Source organism: Lagenorhynchus albirostris, chromosome 4 (assembly GCF_949774975.1).
Source record: "Lagenorhynchus albirostris chromosome 4, mLagAlb1.1, whole genome shotgun sequence".
Lineage (NCBI taxonomy): Eukaryota > Metazoa > Chordata > Mammalia > Artiodactyla > Delphinidae > Lagenorhynchus > Lagenorhynchus albirostris.
Window position 1 is genome coordinate 110,769,396 of NC_083098.1, and position 24,587 is coordinate 110,793,982.

The 24,587-nt window shown below is 48.3% G+C and overlaps 1 protein-coding gene across 2 annotated transcripts in view; it reads left to right on the top strand.

Annotated features, from left to right (window-relative positions):
• Positions 1-24,587, top strand: part of SLC2A9 (solute carrier family 2 member 9) — a 180,846-nt gene that overhangs the window by 132,339 nt on the left and 23,920 nt on the right. For both annotated transcript variants that reach the window (XM_060147351.1, XM_060147352.1), the window contains one exon: positions 253-328. In XM_060147351.1, the coding sequence (XP_060003334.1) occupies positions 253-328 (76 nt within the window). The remainder of the gene's footprint in view (positions 1-252; positions 329-24,587) is intronic.

A 24,587-nucleotide genomic window follows, 5' to 3' on the forward strand; every position in this document is an offset into this window, starting at 1 on the left:
GCTGGAGTATGCTGGGACGATGCTAACTGCTTCACAGGCATCATCTCATCTCACTCTGACATCTGTAACATAGGCGGATGGGATGGCTTAAGGGTTATCATCATCCCCATTTTATGGACGCTGAAACTGGGGTTCAGAGGTGTAAAGTGAGCGGCCTCAGGTCATGCAGGTGGACTAAGGAGGAGCTGGGCTGGGTACCAGGTCCTCCAGCACAGCTGCCTCCTCACCTGCCCAACGGCTGCTCTCTTGCAGGACCACGCAGCCTGGATCCCTTACCTGAGCGTCGTGTGCATTCTGGCCATTATCGCCGCCTTCTGCAGCGGGCCAGGTAAGGCGCCCCTCCTTCCTCACATGCCAGCCCAGGCACTCATGGCACCATCAGGGTAGGGTGTTCTTATTGTACGGATAGAGAGCTCGGGGTCTGGGGAGGGGCAAGGGCCGCTGGGAGTGGAGGGGGAGGGGAGGGTCCCCATCGATTTAAATGCAGTGACCGCCTTGGTTTCCATCCAACCGATGGTAGGTAACAGGCTCACTCAAAGATGCATAGATGGTAACATACAACAACACCGCAGCCATTAACAGCTGCGAGAGCTGGGAGCCAGATTCACTAGTTTGGGATGAATCGAAGATACTCAAGTTACAGCCCGTGCCCACAGAGAAGCTACAGTTTAGTATGGAAGGTATAATGATAGTTATAATAATAATGGTAATGTCTAAGATTTATTCATCACTGATTATGTACTATACTTGGCCACGCACTTGATGTGTGTTAACTCATTTAAGGCTCGTGACCGCTCTAGAGAAGCCAGAGATGGGAAGCTACTTGCACAGAGCAAGCAGCGATGGAATTGCCCAACCCCCAGGCCCTAACCACCACCTTACACTGTACCTGCCTGAGTGTGGAGTCTGGAGTACTCTGAGCCTCAGTTCACCCAGGACCCACCTTCAGCCCCAGCTCTGCCATTTCCCTAGTGAGCAAGTCCTCTGCTCTCCTGGGGCCTCAGTTTCCTCATCTTTCAAATGGCCAGGGGAGGTGAGACTGAGGGCCCTGCCACCCCCAGCTGGGGGTCTGTGTCCCACAGGGGCCCAGTCAGAGGCCGCGCTGGGGCTGGGAAGATGGTGTGGGGAAGGTCTGATGACTGTACAGATCTCTCTGGGAAGCACTGCTGTGGTTCTGATTTGTTTTGGTTTTTGTGTTGATGAAAACAAGTTTCTATCAGAACAAATGGACCCAAATTTCTCTCTCCCTTTGCACTGCTGATGTTCATGGGCCGTCATGTTCCGAGCCCTGTCACATTTGTCCCTAGCCACGACAACAGAAGACTGTAATGAGATGGTGGAGAGGACTGTGGAATGACTGGGGGAGGGCGTCAGGCACGCACACCTGTGTGCACACGCATACACGTGCATGCACACACACATACACACAGTGCGCTGTGATGATGAGATGGCCAGAGGAAGAAGGCACCTTCCGGGGGAGCAGCTAATGACAGGAGGACAAACAGGGAGCCCACGTTGCAGTTAAAGGAGATTCAAGGAGGGATGTGCTCAGTCCCATGGGGCCTCTGCACTACCAGCTCCACGGGCAGTAGTCACATTGGTACCCCTGGAGGTGGGTAGCCAGCGGCTCCATGCAAGGCCTGGGGACACTGGGGAGGAAACCCAGGGGGACAGTCTCTGCTCTCACGGAGCTCATAGGCTGGTGTGGCCATCTTACCGGGGATGTCACCCGCCCAGTGAGGCCTGTCCTGACCACCTAGTATACATGCACAAACACAAACACACACACATACACACACACACACATGTACACACACACGTGCCCACATGTGTACACATACACATACAAGTATACACATACACACATACAATACACACAAACATACACACATGTACACATATGCACACACATGCCATAGTCACACGCATACACACACATACTCTCGATCACATCATCCTGGTTTACTTCCTTCACAGCATCGTTTACTGGCTCATCTCCATACTGTATCCTCATCTGTTTAATACAGGGATTGGCAATCTTCGTGCGCTGGATGTCTGAATACACATCATCCCTACTCTGCACAGTAGTCTTCATATTAGGATTAATTGCTCCCATTTACAAATGAGGAAACTGAAACCCAGAGAGGTTACAATGTCCCCTAACATGAACCAGCTGGTGAGTGCTGGAGTTAAGATCTGAACCAGATCTTTAAAAACCTGTACTCTCTCTACCCCATTGCAAAGAATAAGAATTCACATCCATGCACTGCTCTGAGCTTTTCCAGCACATTCCCTCTGTCCCCTGATCTAGTCCTCACACCAGTTGTCTGATAATAATAACATTTATTGAGCACTTACTATGCTCCAGGCCCTGTTCTAATGCTTTCTCATAAACATACTCTGTGAATATAAGATAACACAGAGTCAGACTATCAAAAGAAAATCACAATCAGAGATTTTACTCAGAATCAGACTTTACTAATAATTCTCAGGTCATCGTTAAGACCCAGGTGAAGTCTGAAGTCATCAACACAGCTCCCCAGATTCTTCCTTGCATGTTAGAGTGCACTCTGGCCCAGATTAAACTTGTGAGGTGTCTAAATAAAACATGCAGGGCAACACTTACATACAGGAAGTATTTTATTCATGAAGCATCTTCATTTTATACTTTGATAATTACACAGCTGACACTGACATTTTCCAGTGGACTATACCCATAGCTCTACATTCCATTCTAAATAGGCCAGGTGTAGCCCCCTAAAGGCATTTGGTACATAAGGACTCTCTTATCTTTCTGCTAGAAAATATCATTATGAGGTTGGCTTAGCAAGTTTACAAACAGAATGGACCAGGTCATTTCTTTTTCTTTCTTTCCTCTCTTCCTATCCCAGTTGATAGAAGATGAATTACAGGTAAGCTGCAAAACCTTTCCTTCCCAAACTAATTTTATTCTCATTGTATAGATGAAAAAAAAACAAAGATCATATTGATTAAGTCATTTTCCCCAAGTCACACAGCTAAGAGACAAGTGCTAGATTGGCATCTATACCATCTTGTTCTAGGACCTGCAGTCTGAACTCTGATCTATGCATGTGGTCAGTACTCATTGGCTGTTTGCTAAAAGGTGCGTGGAGTTAGGCCCATTTTGAGATTGACTTGCAAGACTGACACAAAGAATTCGGGATAAAAGGGGAAGCTTCTGTTTTTATCTTCTTCAGATGGGTCTACTCTGAATCATTGTGAATCAGTCCTGTTTGTGTCTACACAGAAAGGTATAATTTTGCCATTCATATCTAGTTGTCAGATGTCTGTGGCTGAAGATGAAATCAGAGCATTTTGATTTTCATGGTTTCCAGCTGTTCTTGCTTCAAATATCATCTGTACACAGAGGTCAGGAGCAGTCTTTCTTCTTTGTCTCTTAAACTCAGTTATGGAAATCACAGCTCTTCGTGTTGAAACAAAGGCCGTGCTGACACACGCAGAGCTTCACAATGAACTGAGGCAGAACAGAGGATTGGGATGATTTCAGAGCTGGCAGGGGACCCCAGAGATCTTTTGGCAGATGAGGGGCTGTGTCCAGGAGCTGGGATGAATTAGAACTAAGGCATCCCAAGTTCATGAAAGAACAGAAAGGTTTTCAGTCCAGTTATTCATTGGAAGTTCAAGTCCCATCTATGGTTTCCCTGCCAGGAAGTCCTCCAACCATGAGTTGATTGCTTCCATTGATGGGGAACTCACTATCTTACGAAACAAACAATGCTGTGGTCCAGGGTCAGGGAGCTATGGCCTGTGAGCCAAATCTGGCCCATGGCCTGTTTTGTATGACCCATAAGCAAAGAATGGCTTTTACATTTTAAAAGGAAAACAAAAAGAATGCGTGACAGAGACCACATGCAGTGGCCTAAAAAGCCTAATATATTTCCTATCTGACCTTTTTCAGAAAAAGTTTGCTGCTCCCTCTAGCGTCCCTCAATTCTGACATTTGGAAGAAGGGAGAATGAGGTAGCTTATGAGGGAGGGAAAGACGAATTTCCATACAGCAGGAACAGCCAGCGAAAATGCCAGAGTGTAAAAGGAAGTTAATGGCAAAGGAACAACAAATAATCCAGCAGGGCCAGAGCAGTGGTCCTCAAACATTGCTAAATGACCTGGCAAGCTTCTAAAAGTCCTGATGGCCAGGCTGCATCCACGGCAACCAAACCCTAATCTGGAGGTGGGACCTAGGCCAAACTTGGAAATCCCTGGGCTAGAGACGCCTTTTCCAACCTCATCTGAAAGCATTACAATTACCTGGGTGGCTTGAGAACTACAGTGAACTCTGACTCAGGCCTCACCTGACGCTGGCTCAGTCAGACCTCCGGGGTAGAGCCAGGCAAGAACCGCTGTCCCAGCATTGGGCGGGGGGGAGCGTTGGAGCGGGGTGTACAGCACAGGACAAGTCAGAGATGTGTTGGAAGCAGGTCCACGGAAGCCGGGGCCGTGCGTTAAGATTTGCCATTTTATCCTGAGCTCCAGAGAGGTCCGTTGGGGGGATTTTTAAGATTTGCAGTGAGAAGAGTGGATCTGGGAGGCGGGTGGATGGAAACAAAGCAGAGGCGAAGCCGCAAGCCAGGGGCCAGGTGGGAAACGCAGGCGGCAGGAAATGAGGGCCAGACGAGGGCAGTGGGCCTGGGCAGTGCCAGCCGGCAGGGACCCCATGGACGGGGGCCCTGTGCTGAGTGCAGGCCGCTGAGAGAAAGCTCCACATTTCAGGGTGGGATTTGAGCACTTTTCGGGTTTTTTCTGATAACAGCTCTTCTCCCAGGAAGAATAGTGAGTGCTGACATGGTCTCTCAGTGGACGGCTTGGCCTTTTTCTCTGTCCTCTTACACAAAGATACTAAATTGAACTCATCCACAAACCTGCCTGAAGTGGTTACCTGACCCAAATCACAAAGCTTTGGCTTCTGTGCTTTCTCCCAAACCCTCTCCCTTCTTGCGATGATGTTGGCTCCCCTTGCAGTGTTTGCAAACACTGCTTTTCTGTGAGTGCGACCGTATTGCATGCTGAGTTTCCAGCATTTTAGATTCTGAGCTCTCCATCAGTGTCAGGGAGGCTCCCTGAGGAAGGTCCCTCTGCCCCCCTAATCTCGGATCAGCTGCTGGCCCCTACCCTCCGCTCCCCAAACCCCCCATGTTCACCGAGCTGCTGGGCCTCACCCACTCCAGCTACTGTACCCCGAGACTGACCAGGGCTTAGAAACTTCACGTGGATTCACACTGGCAGCACACAGCTTAAGCCCCTGGGGGAGTTACCTGTCCAAGGGGAACTGCCATTTGGATTGTGAGATCATCCTGCATCCTTCTAAGTGTACATGAAGGAACAGACCCCAGGAGGAGCCACCCTGGGAAAGCGAGGTTCGGAGCCGATAAGAGATAAACTTAGGCCAAGGGCCTCCCCGGGGAGGCTGCCCCTCCACGATTGAATGAAAAGAATCTTCTTCCCAGGAGAGAAGCTGTAAGTTTGCAGATCAAAAGAAGGAGACTTGACAGGGAGTTGAAATTAGGTGGTTAGCAGATCAAAAGAAGGAGACTTGACAGGGAGTTGAAATTAGGTGAAGAGAAAGAAAGAAAACAAGAAAGGCAGTTTCCTGCTACATATTTTATTTGTTTGTGTGACCCCAAGGCAGTGGCAGAGAAGCCTAATCAATGAGGCACAGGATAGAAGAGCTTTATCTTCGAGAAAAAGGAGGTCATCCCCAAAGCATGTAAATTACAGTTTGAAAACTCTTATTACCCACTGACTCTGTACCTGGCACCAAGTTCCGCCCTTTAAGGGCAGTTTATGAGCGGGTGCAGAGGACAGACACACCCTGGTCTACACAACAAGATGGAGTTTGATCACCGCTTTGACAAAGGAGCACATTAGGATCTGAGCCTTCCAGAAGGCTGGAGCAGTCCTGATGGGAGAGATGCCAAGTGCCCAGGGAGCACATGCCTGGCTTGAAAAGGGGACACCTCTATCTATCACACTGATGTAATCTGGAAAGACTGCCCGCGTGTACTAACCTTTGCAGGGGCCATCAGGATCTCTGCCCTGCCCACCCCTCTCCCCCTGCCCCATCCCACTGTCCCTGCTTTACAGCTACACGGAGCTGCATGCAGCTGCCCCACTGTCACCCACGCTTACCTGAGTTTACAAACCTGTCCCCCCACCTAGAACTCCACCCTTACACATTGTCAACTAAAAAAAAACAATGCACGTGAGAGTTGTGAGTTAAGTCTTATTTGGGGCAAAATGAGGACTATAGCCCGGGAGACAGCATTTAAGATAGCTCTGAGAGACCACTCCCAAGAGGTGGGGGGAAGGTCAGTATATATGCGATTTTGGTGAAGGGGGAGTACGTACAGTCAAGCACACGTGTTTGCAGAACGTTGCTGCTAGTCTCGAGGGGCAGACGTCACCGTGAACATTTTTAGTGCTTTTCTAGATACGAGGAGATGCAAGAATTGGGCTCATAAAATCTTCTCCTGAAAATATCTAACTATCTAAAGACCTGTTCTGCCAGTTCTTCCCAGAGCACAGAGGGCCTCACTCCTGATCTCCACCCTGAACTCCTCTCAGGGGGTGTTGAAGGTCAGCGGCTGCAGCGCCTCATGATTTGATCCTTGTAGAGGTAGATGGCAGGTGCCAATTTGTAGTTGGCACCATCCATTTGAGGAATGGCTTCTCATCTTTAAAAAGTCAGCTCACACTGTCCCTTGAACCTTTCTTAGAACTAGACAGCCCCTCCTCTGTGCTCGTTCAGCCCCCAGAATTGCAGCTGGTTTCACCCTCTCCACCCCAGATTACAATGGCTGAGGCTGCTCCGTTTCCTGTAATATCTGGGAATGTTTCAAAAGCAGAGAACTTGTTTCCATCACTTCTGTATTCCAGGCACCAAACACAGAGCCTGGCAACGGGTCAGCACTCAATGTGCGATTGTATTTCTCATGCATTCATTCAGCACTCACGCATGGAGACCCCAACACCACTTCTGGCACCAAATGTGTCATGTTCCCCACACCCATCCTCCAGTTCTCTAACACCAGCTGGGTGTCCAGCTGACTGTCTGACTATCATTGGGGAACAGGACTGGATTGACAGTTGAGGCTCAGAGAGGTTAAGTGCTTTACCAAAAGTCACACAATGAGCAGGGGAGCCAGGATTCCAGTTCAGGTTAGTGTGACTCCGGAGCCTGAGTTCTTAAGCTCTACAGTAGACTACCAAGATAACGTAGGACCCGGACACTGTGTAAGCATGTGGAGATAGTTACCTGGACAAGTGGGGGGTCAGGTTACCTGGCGGGAGGAAAGTTAAACTGCTTCCCGAATGTTGAGCTGAAGAGAGCAGAGTTATCAAGCATGGATTTTCAGAGTGTGCACTCCCCACAGTGCCCTGTCTAAAGATGCATCATCCCCATGTTAGACAGAGAACATGTGCTGTCTCTGACATCAGCCCACAGGCAAACACAGTCATACACATACTCGGGAAAGCATGCCCACACACTGGTTCACACATATACATACATATACACACGTGTGTGTACCCCTCTCTGCAGATGTCCCCCGAGGCTCCTTTCTTACTCACTCTCAGAGGCCTGACTCCTATCCCTTGCCCGATTCCAAATCTGGCCTGGATTCCCGACTTCAGGGAAGGGGGTGGGGGGGGAGCATGGGTGGATCCTGGCCTCCTGGGTGGGGTGAGCAGACAATGTGACATGCACGGGCACCAGACAGAGTTGTTGCCTGCCAGGTGTCTGGAGAGCTTCCCCGACTAAGGCGAGCTGGGCCACAGTGTGTGATTGTTCAGGTCATACAGAAACATACTAATTTGTGAAACTTTTTTTTTTTTGAGGAAGGGCCACATTTTCTGGTTTACAACAGTGTTGTTTGGGCTAGCAGTAGCCCTGCAGTTGGCTGGCTGAAAAGAAAAGGAAGAACTTCTGGGCAGAGGACAGAAGTTCAGAGAGCAGGGTATGCTGATGGACTCAAAGGACACAGAGTGTCCAGGAGGAGAGAGTCGAGCGGAGTGGGGGGGCTGCAGGGAAGGTCCAGACACAAGGAAAGCAATGTCAGACTGTCACGGCCCTCGCAGGCTGAAATACTATATTTTGTCCTCCCTGCAGTAGGCAACCACTGAAGACCTTCAGGCTAAACTGTGACATCATCAGACTGGTGTTTAAAAAGTCTATAGTGTGGGGACTAATTGGAAGTAAAATATGGAAGATGGGAGAGGCTTAGTAGAAATGAATTTAGGGGTCATTAAAGAATTTGTATCAGTGAGCTATCACTGTGTAACAAATAACCCCAAAACCTAGTGCATTAAACAATAACCATCTATTGTTGCTCCCAACTCTATGGGTTGCCATGATAGTTTGCTACACTGGCCCAGGCTTTGCTGATATCCATGCATGTCTGCCTTTGGCTGGCAGATTGGCTGGATTCCAGTTAGTCTGAGGTGGCCTCAACCACTGTTTGTAATCAAGAGGGGTCACTTGATGTCCGTCACCATCCAAGAGGCTAGTCCAGCATTTTACATGATGGTAGCAAAATTGCAAGAGAAGAAACGTGCAAAACCTCCCAAGGTCCAGGCTTGACCTCACTTCTGCTGCATTCTCTTGGCCAAAATAAGTCACAAAGCCAGCCCAGAACCAAGGGGTGGAGAAAAAGCCTTTACCTCTCCTGCGACAGTCTACAAAGTACTGGGGCCGTTCTGCAATCTCCCCAGAAGTTGTAACCATAGAATAGGAAAGGAATGACAATTATGGACTCTCATTTTAGGAAGAAATATAAGTCATTCATTCATTTACCCATTTTATGAGTAATTATTGAGTGCAAACTGTGGAAAAGCCATCCTTCAAATCCTGGAGATACAGTGGTGAACCACACACACACACACACACACACACACACACACACACACACACACGCAGTCCCTGCCTTTGGGGAGCTTACTTAAGCAACAGTCAGAGATCAGGGTCCCCGCTGGAAATGTATGACACACTCCACTGGGATAATTTGAAAAGACAAATTGCAGTGGTGATGGCAGGCTACAGGGAAATGTCAAAGACCCTAATTATTTTTACGGTCTCAGCATATGACACGAGCGTCCACCCCTCCACCTATTACTGGCCATGTAGGAAGCAATTTACTGAAAGTTAATTCATCACAAGTCAACTCACTGAATGGTTAAATTGCTGAAAGCCATATCATAGAGAAAATCAATTTGCTGAATTTATCTTTTTTAATGACTTTATCATATTTTTTAAACTATCTCTCAAGAATGTAGGGAATTTTGTATGGACGCAACAATTTTAACACCTTTCATCGATTTCTGTGTTGTTCTTCATTAGGCTGCATAAGTGAATTTAGAAAAATTTTCCCTTTTTAATTTTTTTTGCGGTACGCGGGCCTCTCACTGTTGTGGCCTCTCCCGTTGCGGAGCACAGGCTCCGGACGCACAGGCTCAGCGGCCATGGCTCATGGGCCCAGCTGCTCCGCGGCAGGTGGGATCTTCCCGGACCGGGGCACGAACCCGTGTCCCCTGCATCGGCAGACGGACTCTCAACCACTGCGCCACCAGGGAAGCCCCCTTTTTTTAAATTTAGTTCCCTGTTGTTGTAGCTGAAGGCTACTGGGCAAGAGAAGGCACAGTTGAGCAGCATAAAATATATTTGTATCCACAGTAAGAATATATATCTTCCTCCCTCTTCAAATCCATTTTATTCCAAAGACTCATACACACAACAAGTAACAGGATTTGGATAGCAAGAGATGTGTCAACACATTTATCTTAATTTATTTGATTCCTGTGTTTGGAAAACAAGAGTTTGGGTAGCAAAGGTACAGAGAGCAAGGGATACCCGCACATCGGTAGATGAGGTTTCTCTTGTTCACGTATTCTTATTCACGAATGGATTTTACATCATTGTCTTTTGGTGACTTGACCTTGAGCCGACCATGTGCCCTTCATCAGTCACTTCTCCAAGCGTAATTTCTGGCCAGGACAAAGAGATACCGTACTCCACTGCCCCAGAGCCCCAGGGAGCCCCCAGGGAAGTTGTGGGACTCAAGAAAGATGCTCAGTGGATGCTCTTGGGATCTCACTACAACTTTGTCAAAATCTGCATCGAGGGGCTTCCCTGGTGGCACAGTGGTTGAGAGTCCGCCTGCCGATGCAGGGGACGCGGGTTCGTGCCCCGGTCTGGGAAGATCCGGCTGGGCCCGTGAGCCATGGCTGCTGAGCCTGCGCGTCCGGAGCCTGTGCTCCGCAACGGGAGAGGCCACAACAGTGAGAGGCCCGCGTACCGCAAAAAAAAAAAAAAAAAAAAAAATCTGCATCGATTTCGGCAAGTCCTTGTTCGGGTCTCAGTTTCCCCATCAATGAAATGTGGGGCTGAGCCAGATTAGGGGCTCTCCAGCTGGGTGGCTGTGTTTCAGAACCCCCTGCTAAGGTCAAATGTTCCTCCCCATCCGCTGTCCAGGCCGCTGGGTAGGCAACAGGATTGGCATTTTAACACATTTTCTGAAAGATTCCTGAGTAGCCGGTCCAGCCCAAACCACTTCCCTGCTTGTGGAAGCTTTCAGGCTTAGTGACCAACTCCAGGGCTACCCAAAGACCTACACCCAGGTGGCTGGCCATACTGACCACTTGCCCCTCACTTCTCCTGCACCAGACCCCCTGGGCAATGGGAAAAGTCATATGACCATGATGACAGTGTGAACAATCAAGTATTTAGCCAGCATTTAAGCTTCTGTGCTGAGTATTTCACTCAAGTGATCTCACCCAGCTCTCACACCAGCCCTATGGGGCAGAACATCTTATTCCCATTTTGCCCATGAGGAGGCTGAGCCTCCAGGAGGTTATGACTCTTATAGGTCATGTGTGCAGATGCTCCTGCCGTCAGCGGGTGGCAATGTTTCTGCTCTTTTCTACCGTAGTTCAGCGAATACTGACCCCCCCGAAGATTCATGTCCATTCGGAACCTCAGAATGTGTCCTTGTTTAGAAATAAGGTCTTTGCAGATGTATTTAGTTAAGGATCTCAAGATAAAATCATCCTGGACTCAGGGTGGGCCTTAAATCCAATGACGAGTGGCCTTATAAGACAAGGAGAGAACACAGAGAGACACACAGAGGGTGATGTGAAGATGGAAGCAGAGATTGGAGTGATGTGGCCACAGGCCAAGGAGCACCAAGGCGTGTCAGCCACACCAGAAGTTAAGAGAAAGGCATGGATGCTTCCTCCCTCACAGCCTCCAGAGAAAACCAACCCTGCCAACACCTCGATTTCAGACTTCTAGCCTCCAGAAGAGAAGAAATAAATACCTGCTGGTTTTAGTCACCAAGTTTGCGGTTATTTGTTAGAGCAGCCCTAGGAAACTAGCCAAGAGGTTGGCAGGAAAAGATTTCCTTATCCCCAGAGAGCTGTTGATGTTGGGCCAATGGGCTTTGGAAATGACAGATTTCCATCATCTAACCATCATCATTCCCATCATCATTAATACCAAACAGATGGCTGGTAAGCTGCTCGCCAAGCTTACAGTGGGCATTCTGCTTATTCAAGAAGACCAAGGGGAACTTTTAAAATTAATATCATCTTCCTTAAGGGGAGCACCTGTTCAGAGCTAGGTACCACATTCACCCTGATCCTCAGAGCATCCTGCCAAGGAAACACCCTATTCCTGACAGACATACCTGGGCTCCTGGAGCCCGCATTGTCCATATCATGTGGGCATAGGCGGTGCAGGATTTGAACCCACGTCTACCTGACTCTGGCGTCACCTTTCCTGCCATACTCTCTCCTGTTTTTCCAAACACTTAGTTTTCTTCTTTATCTCTTTCCCACAGCCTAAGGCAGAGTTAATTAGTGAGTTTATCTCCTGCAGTGTTAATTTGGAATTATGACAGTGCTCTGTACGACTGTCTGCCAAGTCTTTCCTGGAGAGGATGGTTCCTCAGAAGCAATCCCAAGCAAACGCTGTTCTGAGAGTGAATTTGAGCCCTCCAAGCTTTAGGGCAGAAGCCTGGATTTGCAACCAAAGTGTGGAAAGTTTTGAAAACTCTGGTTCTGCAGCCCTGGAGTCAGTGACACCCGCCAGGCTTCTAGGCTTCCCTGTGGTTCCCCCAGCAACCATCTTCCTCCTGGCTGGGATGGAGCAATCCTGGGACCGGGCAGGGGAACCTGTCACTTAGTTGTTCCTTGCAGCCGCTAAGATGGTGAGAGCATGATTCTCTGTCCGGGTTATTAGTGTCCCATGGCTGCTGTACCAAAGTGCCACAAACTGATGGCTTTAACAACAGAAAGCTAGTCTCTCACAGTCTGGAGGCCAGATGTCCAGAACCAAGGTGTCAGGAGAGCTGAGCTCCTCTAGAGGCTCAGGGGAGAATCTGTCCACACCTCTCTCCTAGCTCCTGGTGGCCGCCAGCATTCCTTGACTTTTAGCCACATCACTCCAACCTCTGCCCCATCTTCATGTTGCCTCCTTCTCTGTGTCTGCCCCCAAATCCTTCCACCTTTCTCTTATAAAAGATACGTGTGATTGCATTTAGAACCCACGGCGATAATCCAGGATAAGTGCCTCGTCTCGAGACCCTTAACTTAATCATCCTTTTTGCCGGATAAAGTAGCATTCACACACTCCGGGGATTAGGAGATGGGGTATGTACATGGAAGACCTCTCCCCACTCCTCGGTTCACTGCTCTGCAACAGCGCCCCCCTCCCACCGCCACGCAGCTCCACCCTCCTTCTCTCCTGTCTCACCCATTTCTAACCTCACAGTGGGTGAAGGGGCTCAACAGCTGTGACCCAACGCTTGTTGGCCTTCCTCGCACAGGCAGTGACCTGGCAGCTGCCTATGGAATTTCCACCTCTGTTGTGTCCTGGTTCTGAGTCCAAATGAAGCTTCTGTGTTAACCTCCTGTTACCCACGTAACATAAATGTTAAGTAGACACAATGTGGTTACAAGGCAAGGAGTGGTCACCTCCGTTAAAGAGGGTCAGGGAGGCATAAAAAGGAACACATGCAGTGTCTGGATCTTGAGTTAATAGGAAGTAGTTCTTGGGGGCAAGGTGGGGTGGGGCAGGGGCTGTGTCAGTGTCCTGTGGCTGCCATTCACAACCACCACTAACCTGGTGGCTTAGAGTAACATACATTTATTCTCCATGGTTCTGGGGCCCAGAAATCTGAAACCACTTTCACGGGGACAGAGTCAACGTATCTGCTGGGCTGGTTCCTTCTGCTCTGGGGGCATATGTTTTCTGGTCTTTTCCCACTTAGAGGCCGCCCACATGCCTTGGCTTGTGGCTCCTTCCTCAATCTTCAAAGCCAACAGGGTAGAACCTTCTCTCCTCTCTGAACTCTCTGAACTCCTGCATCTCTTTTATAAGGACCCTGCAATTCCATTGGGCCCATCTGGATTGGGTAGGGTAATTCAGAATAATCTCCCCATCTCAAGATCCTAACTTAATCACACCTGCAACATCTCTTCTGTCCTATAGGTAACATTCACAGGTTCTGGGGATTAAGACATAGACATCTTTGTGAGGGCAGGGGGTGCTGGTTAGGGACATTCCAGGTAATAGCATTTCCTAAGACTAAAATGCATAAGAAAGTGGGATATATTTGGAAAATGGCAAGTAGTCCAGGTGGCTGGTGGCATCATGGGGGAGCAGTGAGTATTGGCAGAGGGGCTAAGAGGTAGGCAGGACCAGATCAGACTCTGCCTCGTATACTCAACTTCTATAATGAGTGTATTAGTTTTGCTTGGGCCGCCATAACAAAGTCCTACAAACCAGGCAGCTTAAACAACAGAAATGTGTTGTCTCACAATTCTAGAAGTAGGGAGTCCAGGATGAAAGTGTCAACAGAGTTGGTTTCTTCTGCGGCCTCTCTCATTGGCTTGTGGAGGGCCCTCTTCTCACTGTGGCCTCACGTGGCCTTCCTTCTGTGTGTGTCTGTGCCTTAATCTCTTCTTATAAGATGGGGTTAGGACTCACCCACATGACCTCATTTAATCTTAAAGGCCCCATTTCCGAATGCAGTCACATTCTGAGGTATTGGAGGTTAGGATTTCGATACATGAATTTTGGAGGGGACACAATTCAGCCCATAACAGTAATTTAAAATGAAGGTCCTAGAACAAGAAACATCCATGGTTCAGGTACTAATTCTTCCTCTTACTAATGGTGTGGCTTGGGGCAAGTTGCTTAACCTCTCTGGGCCTCATCTGAAAACTAGAGATAACAGTAGTATCCACCTCACTGGGCCACTGTAAGGATTAAATCCATCCATTTATTCAGTGGATAATTACCGATGGCAGCCATGTTCCAGGCATTTCTGTAGGTGCTAGGGATACAATAGTGAAGAGACAAAACACCTGTCACCATGGAATGTTTATTATAGTGAGACATATGCTGTATTGGGAAACAATATAAAACAATGTGAAAATTCACTTATAAAGTATATTGGACTGGAATAAGCACTATGGAGAAAATTTGAGCAGGAGAGGTGGCCAGGAAACATCTATGGGAAGGTACTGCAACTTGATACAGTGTTGTCAGGGAAGGCCCTGGTGGTAAGGTGATAGCTGAGCAAAAATGTGAAACCATGAGGGAACGAGACATCCAGAGAGCTGGAGGAAGAGCACACTGAGCAGATGGAACAGCCAGTGCAAAGGCCCTGGGGTAGGAGTATGTTTGATCTGTTTGAGGAACAGCAAGTAGGCCAATGAGGCCAGGGGAATAAGTGAATGAAGAACGGCAGGAACTGGGATTGAAGGGTTGAGGATGGAGAGCGAGGAAACAGCAGATCATGGACAGCTCCATAGGCCATTCTAAGGGCCTCGGGCTTTTTCTTTGGGGGAGATGACAACCCTCTGGGGATTGGGGGTCGAAGAGAAACAGTGTCTGAGCTCCATTTTGAAAGGATCATTTGACTGCTGTGTTAAAACAGCCAGTACGAGGTCAAGGTAGGAGCTGGGAAACTAGTTGGGAGGTTTTTACAATCATGCACACGCTGTGTGGACTCTTTGTCTCTTGGTAAGGAAGCGTTCCAAGCCCAAGGCTCACTCTTGTGTAGCCTAGTGGAGGTTGAAAGGTTCCATGCAAGGGACCACCTTTCCCAACACCATCATCATCACCATGACCACCACCACCACCATCACCATCACCACCATGACCACCACTGCCATCATCATCACCATTACCATCACCATCATCATCAACAACATCATCGTCATCATCACCAATACCATTTACTGAGCACCTATTATAGGCCAGGCACAGTGCTAACTACATTGCCCACATTATCTCCTTTAATAAGAATTCAAGAGTTAATTGAGAAAGAAAGAGGGCTTCTCCTTCCTTTGCCTCTGCTCACATCAGAAACCCAGGTGGGTGCAGAGACTGCAGGCTGGGACGGGCAGTGGAAACAGGTCATGAAAGAAATACCACATCCACCTTTATTTCCTCTTTCACAGTTTTTTTTGTTTGTTTGTTTTGTTTTTGTTTTTTTTTTTGCGGTACGTGGGCCTCTCACTGTTATGGCCTCTCTCGTTGCGGAGCACAGGCCCCGGATGCACAGGCTTAGCGGCTATGGCTCACGGGCCCAGCCGCTCTGCGGCATGTGGGATCTTCCTGGACCGGGGCACGAACCCGTGTCCCCTGCATTGGCAGGCGGACTCTCAACCACTGCGCCACCAGGGAAGCCCCTCTTTCACAGTTTTAATGACCAAACTCTCGTGGGGGTCAAGAGGATTGGCATTAACCTTGTTTTAATTTGTATGTTTCCAAAAGAAATACAATTACATGATAGTGATCACTTCTCTGAAGTATCGAAAATAACAGCTAAAATGGAAAGGCAGCCTATCACATTCACACACTGTCTGCTGTTTTTCTGGTAATCCTAAGTCCCATGGGGAGGGGGGAGCAATATAAGGGAATAAAGGGTGACAGACAGTAAGGGGGTGCAGTTTAACTAAGGTCATCAGGAAAGGCCTCTCTGAGTAGGTCAAGTATGAACAGAGATCTCCTCAAAGTTAGTAATTGAGCCTTGCAGATACCTAAAGGGAAACTCCCCCAGGCAGAGGCAATAACTGAGGCAAGAGTCTGCCTGGCATGTTCTAGAACAGTGCTGCCCAAAGACATACAATTCAAGCCACCTATGTAATTTGAAATTTCCTAGTAGCCACGCTGAAAGAGTAAAAAGGAAACAAGTAAAGTTACTCTTATTAATATATCGTGTTCGGCTCCATATACTCAAAGCATTATCATTCCAGCATGTAATCACTATATAAAACGCGTTGATGGGGTATTTTCAATTTCTTTCTTTTCACAGTAAGTCTTTGAAGTTGTCAGTGTGTATTTTACACTTACAGCACATCTCAGTTCAGACTGGCTACGTTTCAAGGGCTCTATAACTGCATGAGGCTAGGGGCTACCATGTCAGACAGTGCAGTTCTAGAACGAGCAAGGAGGCGTGTGTGCCTGGCGTGAACAAACAGGGTAGAGGTGAGAGACATGAAGTCAGGAGTAGGAAGGAGCCTGGCCCACAGTGGGGGTTAGTTTAGCTGTTGGATTCCCAGCGCAGTCAGTGGGGAACTATCATAGGGTCTACTCAGAGGGCTGACGATTCGATTTCTACTTCCAATGCTCACTTCGGCTGCCGTGTGGATAACAGATTGAAGGAGGTGTCCCAGGCATCCTCAGAGAGCCACTCTGAGGTGAGTCTTTCACTAATAAGAGTAGCAACAGTAGTGGTTGTTGTAGTAACACAGCACCAATAATAATAATTAAGGTTTTAGAGGTTACCAGCCACTTTCACACTCATCACCCTATTGGGTCAATGTCCCCATCTTCCAGATAAAAAAACTGGGGCTCAGAGAGGCAGTAATTGGCCCCATATACCACAGTTAGTGTCAGAACAAGGTCTAGCTGTGTTCCTTTGTACCACAATTCCCCCTCACCCCCTCCTGAATCCCTAGCTGGAGGCAGAGGGGCCCCAGGTGAGGCAATGGCCATGCCTCATTTGTCTGCATTGCATCCTTTCATCCGGGAGCCATAAGCTTTGAAATGCTGTTTGCTAAGATGGCAAATCATGGGCCCTGGAACCAGATCTCTGCAAACCAGCACTACTGCAGGGACCTTGGGCTGTCTCATCAATCCAGGGGTGGCAGATCTTCAAAAACCATCAAGCATGGAAACAGCTCCCACATATTCTTCTCTCTTCTGTCCAGAAAAGCGTAGGAAACTCACCCTGGGCACATGGCACAAAGGGAGAGGCACGCACGGGCTTGAAGTCAGATCACCCCTTTGACTACTGTGACATCCTTGGAAAGTCACTTAGCTTCCCTAAGCTGCGTTTCCTCATTTGCAGAATAAAACAAGTAACCTTCACCTTGCTCTGCAAGAAGGATAGCTTAGTAATGCGCAGGGTGCCGGTGCCGGGCACACAGAAGGTGCTTGGTGAGCTGTAATTTCCTTCCTTGCCTCCCTCCCTTTATGAAGGCAGATTTCAATACATTCTGTAACAACACAAATTATAAATTGAGTTCTAGAAAGATGATAAATGGTTTGATAGAAATTTGGTTCCTTCACAAGCCCCCCCCCCACCCCGCCCCAGGTGATAAACACATGGTAACTTAAGGCCATTATGTGACTTGCTGGAGAAAATTCTAGGCAGGTTTCTCAATCTCAGCACTACTGGTATTTGGGGCCAGATGATCCTGTGTTCTGGGGGTGATCCTGTGCACTGTACGATGTTGAGCAGGGTCCCTGACGTCTACTTACAATGGCCAGTAGCATCTCTTTTCCATTGTGATAATTGAAAGTGGCGCAAAAATGTCCCCTGGGCAGAATCACCCCTGGTTGAGAACCACCGCCATAACTGGGTGTTTTGGAATAAGCGCTGGCTCAAGATTCAAATCCACTTAGCTCCATCTCTTACTTGCTGTGTGATTTGGGGCAAGCCCCTCTCCCTCTCTCTCTCTCCCTCTCTCTTTCTCTCTCTCAGTCTCAACCTCCCGCTTGCACCCCACCCGTTCCCTTCCTCATTTACCCACCTCCGATTCTCACCAAAAGCCTATGTGATTATTAACCATTTTACAGATGAAGACTCTGAGGCACAGAGAGAGACAAGGGGCTCACCCAGGGCTTGTAGCCAGTAACAGGCAAGCCAGGTTTCAAATCAGGGCAGTTCAGCTTCCTAATCCACACTCTTCACCACACTATGCTCCCTGCCTCTGAAATGCACACGAGACAGTGAGCTAGGAGATTTCAGTGAGACGTACCACCTACCATGTCTGAACCGGGCCTGGCACACAGTCAATGCTCAATAAGCACTAGTTGCCTCCTCACTAAACTGATTTCAATCAAGAAGATCCTTAGGGTTCCACATGCCATGGTTGCATCTCAAAGTGTTTGCACTGAAATAGGAAAAAGCTTAAAATCTCCTGGCAATTGTTTTCTTATGTTAAGATATTACACCTGGAGGTGTTTGACTCAGTATTAATGGAAGGAACCCTGAAACAGCAAGGGACGACTCAAATGCTGATGCCCACATACTCAGAAGAGGCAGGAGCAGCGGGTCTTCAAACCGTCTCTTGGCTTTAAGTCGAGATCTTTCTAAGGCACCAGTGTCTGCATGAATAGAGTATCTTTTAGAGTCTGCATTCGTTTCCTATTGCTGTTGTTGTAATAAATTATCACAATCTCAGTGAATGAAAACAACACTAGTTTATTATCTTACAAGTCTGAGCCCCAAAGTCTAAAATGAGTCTGCAGAGCACCTTTCCTTCTGGAAGCTCTGGGGGAGAATTTATTTCTTGCCTTTTCCAGCCTCTCAAGGCCGCCTGCATCCCTTTCCTCACAGTCTCTTCCTCCATCTTCAAACCTCTGCTTCTTCTCATAACATCTCTTTTTCTGACTTTGACCCTCTTGCCTCCCTCTTTTAAGGACTCTTATTTTAAGGACATTGAGCTCACCTTGACCAGGCAGGATAATTTCCCCATCTCAAGATTCTTAATTCCATCTGCAAAGTCCCTTGGCCATTTAAGGTACCATTTTCACAGGTTCCGGGGATTAGGATGTGGGCTTCTTTGGGGGGATATCATTCCCCCTATCACAGCATCCTTTATGCTCCAAGTTTGCATGAGGGGGAGAAAACAACGGGAACATGAAATGGCATTTCCTCTATATTATGTTTCCCATGGGCAGCTTCATGTAGTCGGAAAACTATGGGCTTCATCCTCTTCCAGCCTTGGGCCTGAAGGCCGGGACCCCACTTACCAGCTGTGTGACCTTGGTCAGGTTAGCTCAGCTCTCTGATTCGGTCCTGTTTGTAATATGAGGATATGTATATGTAATATGAGGATAATGCATACAAGAAAGCTATGGTCTGAGTGTAAAAGAAATCTCTGCTAAGTGCCTAATAAAATTCCAACTCACAGGGCTTCCCTGGTGGCGCAGTGGTTGAGAGTCCGCCTGCCGATGCAGGGGACACGGGTTCATGCCCCGGTCCGGGAAGATCCCACATGCCGCGGAACGGCTGGGCCCGTGAGCCATGATCGCTGAGCCTGTGCGTCCGGAGCCTGTGCTCCGCAGCAGGAGAGGTCACAACAGTGAGAGGCCCGCGTACCGCAAAAAAAAAAAAAAAAAAGGGGGCCTGCAGGGGCTTTCTTTATAAGGAAACTCATGCATGCGCTTTAGTGCATGGATTTTCTGAAACCTATGTTGGTGGCTTACAGTACATTTTTTGTTCTTTTATCTGTTCTCAGTTATGTTCCCAATTAATTCATTCAACAAAATATTTTGAACACATACGATGTACCGGATACTGTGTTCCATACTGAGGATGCAGAAACGGAGATATTTTCCGTCTCTGTGGAGTTCATCGTCTAATTAAGATAGACAATCAAATAATTCTAGCCTAAAATAATTATACATAATTATAAATTAATTATAAATAATTATAAATTAGGTTGTAAATAAGTATAACCTAAAAAACTGAAAACATAACCTGGGAAGTGCAAATTCCGTGGGCTCGGCTGTCACGAACAATAGGGGGAGTGGGATGAGTAGGGTTGGTAGGAAAGTGCATTTGTTAATTTAAAAGTATTTATCAAGCACTCCTTATGGTGACCCAGCACCCAAGACACACCAGTGAATGACACAGGGACGTGGTCCTTGCTCTTGGACCTTCCGTCTTGGAGAGGAGGGAGGGGAGGGGGAGTGTTCAGACCCCAAGCTGCCCCCCCCAACAAATGCATATTTATAGAACCCTGACCAGTAAACTAATGAATACTTTATAATGAGTGACATGAACTAAGAAGGAATAAATAGAGTAAGAGAAGGGCTGCTTTAGTGAGGGCAGACAGGAAGGGCTTCTGTGAGCTTGAAGGCAAGACTTGGATGCTAAGAAGGAATCAGCCCTGTGAGGATCTAGGGAAAGGACGTGCAAAGGTCCTGTGGCAGAAGCTTGCTTGAAAGGTTCAGGGAAGGCTAGAGTGTTAGGAAGGGAAAGAGGTGAAGTTAGAGGTGAAGTTGGAAGAATAGCAAGGACCAGGTGATGGAGCAGCTCATAACTCTTTGGTAAGGAGTTAGGATTTTATTTTTAATGCAATGGGAAGCTATTGGAAGTTGGAAGCAGAGGAGGAATTTGATCCAGCCTCAGAATGCAAGAGATGTGGCTATATTTCAATCCTTCATTCAGCAAATCATTATTAATTACCTACTGTGTGTCTGCCTCCACCCTAGGCCCAGGGGATGCAAAGATGAGTAAGACTCACCTAGTAGAGAAACAGCCAGTTTCATTCATTCATTCATCCATTTACCAATGTTTACTGAGCTCTCATACCCTGAGCCTAACACTGTTCTAGAAATTAGGGCAGAGCATGGAGCAAAACAGACAATATATCTGCCCTCAAGGAGTTGACGTTCTGTTGGAGGAGGGTTATAGTGAAAACATAAAAATATAAATAAATTAAATTTAAAAAACATAAATATCATATAAAAATATAAGATAGTGATGAGAGGAAGGAGAATGGAGGAGGGAGTGCTGAGATGGGGACGGGGCACAGAAGTCCTCCCTGGGGAGGTGATAACAGAGCAAAGATCTGAGAGACGGGAGGGAGGCCGCCGTACGGGTATCTGGAAACAAGCAGTCCAGGTAGAGGGAACAGCCGGTGCACAGGCCCTGCGTGTAATTCTGTACTCGAGAGGGAAGCTCCCAAGGTGCTGATCCAGGTACCGAGATGCACCAGTGAGTGACACAGAGACATGGTGTTTGCACATGCCAGCCTCAGGGAGGACCTCCTGAGGAAGATGTAATGCCAAAGCTGGGGCCTGAGAGGTGATCAAGACTCAGATCTGGGCTCTATCGAACAGCTGGACTCTTACTTTCACAAGGAGTGAGCTCCCCATCACTTGAGGTATACAAGGAACAGTGTTGATGGGACTCCATAGAAAGGAGCTGGAGTCTGACCTGGAGTCCAGCCCTGGCTGAGAAGGGCACTGATTCATCCATTGTCCCCACCTTCCCCCAACACCCCCTCCCCGCCCCCGTCTAGGCCAGGCCTGTCCCTGTGTCCCCCAGTGTGCAGGGGTCTCTGGGCACACAGAGGAAGGTGCCAGTGGTGAATTTTAAAAGGTGAGAAAGAGTTTTCAGGCAGACAGTTGGGAAAAGGATAGGGGAAGGGGATCCCCACAGGGAACCACCAGATGCAGGCCAGGTGCGTTCGGGCACTGCAGGTTGTCCTCCTTGGCTGCTGTCTTACTGGCTTTGCCCTTTCCAACAAGGCAGCAGCTTCACTGGCAGGAGAACCCAGGCTGTGGATTCAGGCCAACCGATCAGCTGTGGTCCCGCCCAGCAGGAAGGTTTCTGCTCCCCCAGGAGCCAGGGCTGAGCAGACCCCTATTGGGTTTAGGCTTTTGATGTGGAAATGGTTCAGCTGTGCCGAGGCTGGCATGTCACAGCCAACCCAGGATGAAAACGCAGCTGGGGCGGCTACCTGCAAAGGCAGCGCTCCCCGACTTCCAGGGGTAGCTTTTTTCTCAGCCTTAACATCTGCTGCAGCCGTAGGAGCTGTGGGCTGCGAGGATTTGAGGAAGACACCTAGAAAAAAAGAATAAGCTCACCTCTCCACTGAGGGAAACTCCCAAGGAAAATCAGGAAAAACCCCAAGGCCTTCCTAGGTCACACGCACACAGAGCACTTCAACTTGGCCTCACGGGATCTATCGCAGCATCCTCGGGTCTCCTGTTTTAATCATCTGAATGTGGGCTCCCTTCTCTGTGCTCCCCGACTCAGCCTCATAGCTGGTGTGTCAGGAAGACCACGTGTCAAATCCTACCTCTGCCACGTATTAGGTAAATGACCTTGGGCAAGTCACCTCCCCTTTTCGTGCCTCAGTTTCCTCATCTGTAAGTTGGGGATAATACTGCTGACCTAGTAAGAGTCTTAGGCAATTAGAATTAATTACTATGACTCTGCACAGGCCACCACACCGTGGGTGGGCAACACAGGGTAGGTATTATTATTTAAGCTGTTCACCTTGACTGGGTGGATTCCATGGAAGGTCCAGTAGACCTGGGTTAGAATCTCACTTCTGCCACTGCCTTACCAGCTGTGGGACCTCAGCTGAGAATTTTTACCTTGGGCCCGATTCCCTCATCAGTAGTTTGCCTGGGCCAGTCTCAGCTTGCCCCGGATATCCTGACGTCATTATCAAGAGCAGCCCCTGTGTCTCTGAAAACACATCATACAGTCTCTTCACCCATCAGTCAGTTGGGTATGACACGGCCACCCTCAAGGACTCCTGGGAGGATGAACAAAGAAGAAGCAAAGGAAAACTCCTGATGAACCAAAAAGGCCCACCCGCCATATGCCAGACTCACATTTACAGAAACATCAGTCTGAGAGCCAAAAACAAGCAATAATTTAAATTCTACTACAGCCAGGCACTAGGGCACCATTCTCAGCAGGCGGCAGGATTTGTTGAAAACTTCATTCTCCACCTTTCTTGGTCTCAGCATCACTCATGTATTGAGTTGCCACGAAGCCCAGCTCCTGCCCGCTCTAGGCTCACATTTGAAACTCTTTCCATTGTCTCTTCTCGTTCTTCTCAGTTCTTCCTTATGTAGATCAATTCGGCCTGTCCAAAAATATTTACAACTTGAATTTTCTCTTTCCCCACAGCTCATAAACACAATAAACGCTGCTAAGCGATCAGGAAATAGGTTGAGATACCACTGGGGTGACCAACCACTCCAGGGGTTTCTGAGATACAGGATGTTCTGTATGTAAAGCTGGGACAAGCTGGTCACCCCAGATGCCCCAGGAGTCTAGACTATAAATCAGTTTTTGTTCAGAAAAGGGCAAATTGGTGTCGGCTTCAGTCTTGGACAACACATGACTTTGAAAAACCAGGATGGGTTTCCCCAGAAAGAGACTAAGACAAGGACTCAAGGAACCCGTTTATTTAGGAGATGATCCCAGGAAACACCTGGAAATGGGCACCTGAGGTGGGGAAAGGAAGGCAGCAGAAGGGAGGTGCATTGTGCAGTAAATTACTGCCACGGGCAACCAGAGCAGAATCCTGCTGGGAAAGTCTGAAAAGCTGTAGGAAATACACATCTCAGAGTCATTCCCTGCGAAGTATTTATAGCATCTCCCTGCAGGCAGTCTGGGGAAAAACTGGTGTCAGCTCCCCAGCCCTCTGGTGATGGAAAGCCAGACAAAGTCTTGTGCCTGGGATGTGGCCGGGAGGTGGGTGAGGGGCCAGCAGCACTGAGGTGGGAGGGGGCACCTGGAACAAAGGGGGGTCACCAGCCACATCTGCTTCAGCATTCTGGGATCATGAGCCAGACAGCACCATGAACCCACAGGGTCTGAGATGCCATCCAGCCCGGGGACACGACTCCGTCAGAGCTGTATCCCCAGTGCCCGGCACAGCCTCAGCTCAGAGCAGGAACTCAGTCATTTGTGTTCACTGAACGAATATACAGATCCACTCTGCCGGGACCCAGGCTGAGGGTGTGACTGCCTGGACTTGCAGGTGCCAGGCTCTGTCCCCAGGATCCTTGACTCTGTTCCAGGCTGACTTATAACTCAGCATCCGTCCTAAAGACCCTTCCTTCTCCCGTCGCCCTCGCTTGTCTGTTTCGACGGCCCCTCTAGTGCTCATCCAAATAAGGAAGGACGTTAAATTGTGCCCCTGAGAACTGACTCCTGAGACCTCTGACCTCTGGCTTTATTGAAATGTAAACTCCTGATCAAGCTTTGTCACATCCTCTGAGTGTGCTGAACCTCCCAAACAGAACACGTCCTGATAGATTTGAACTGTGTTTTCCGACCTGCACTCATTAGAGTGGGGCAGCTCCTCATTTTTAATTAGAATTAGCAGAGTCCGTTTGGCCTTCTGTGGCCCATTTGCTCCTGAGCTGCTTCGAAAACATCCCCTCTCCCAGAAACTCCAGTACAGAGACCTTCAGACCTAAGAATTTGACTTAAAAGTCCAGATTAAAGAAATACCACTAGACTACAGTCTTCATCAAAACATACTAACTGGTG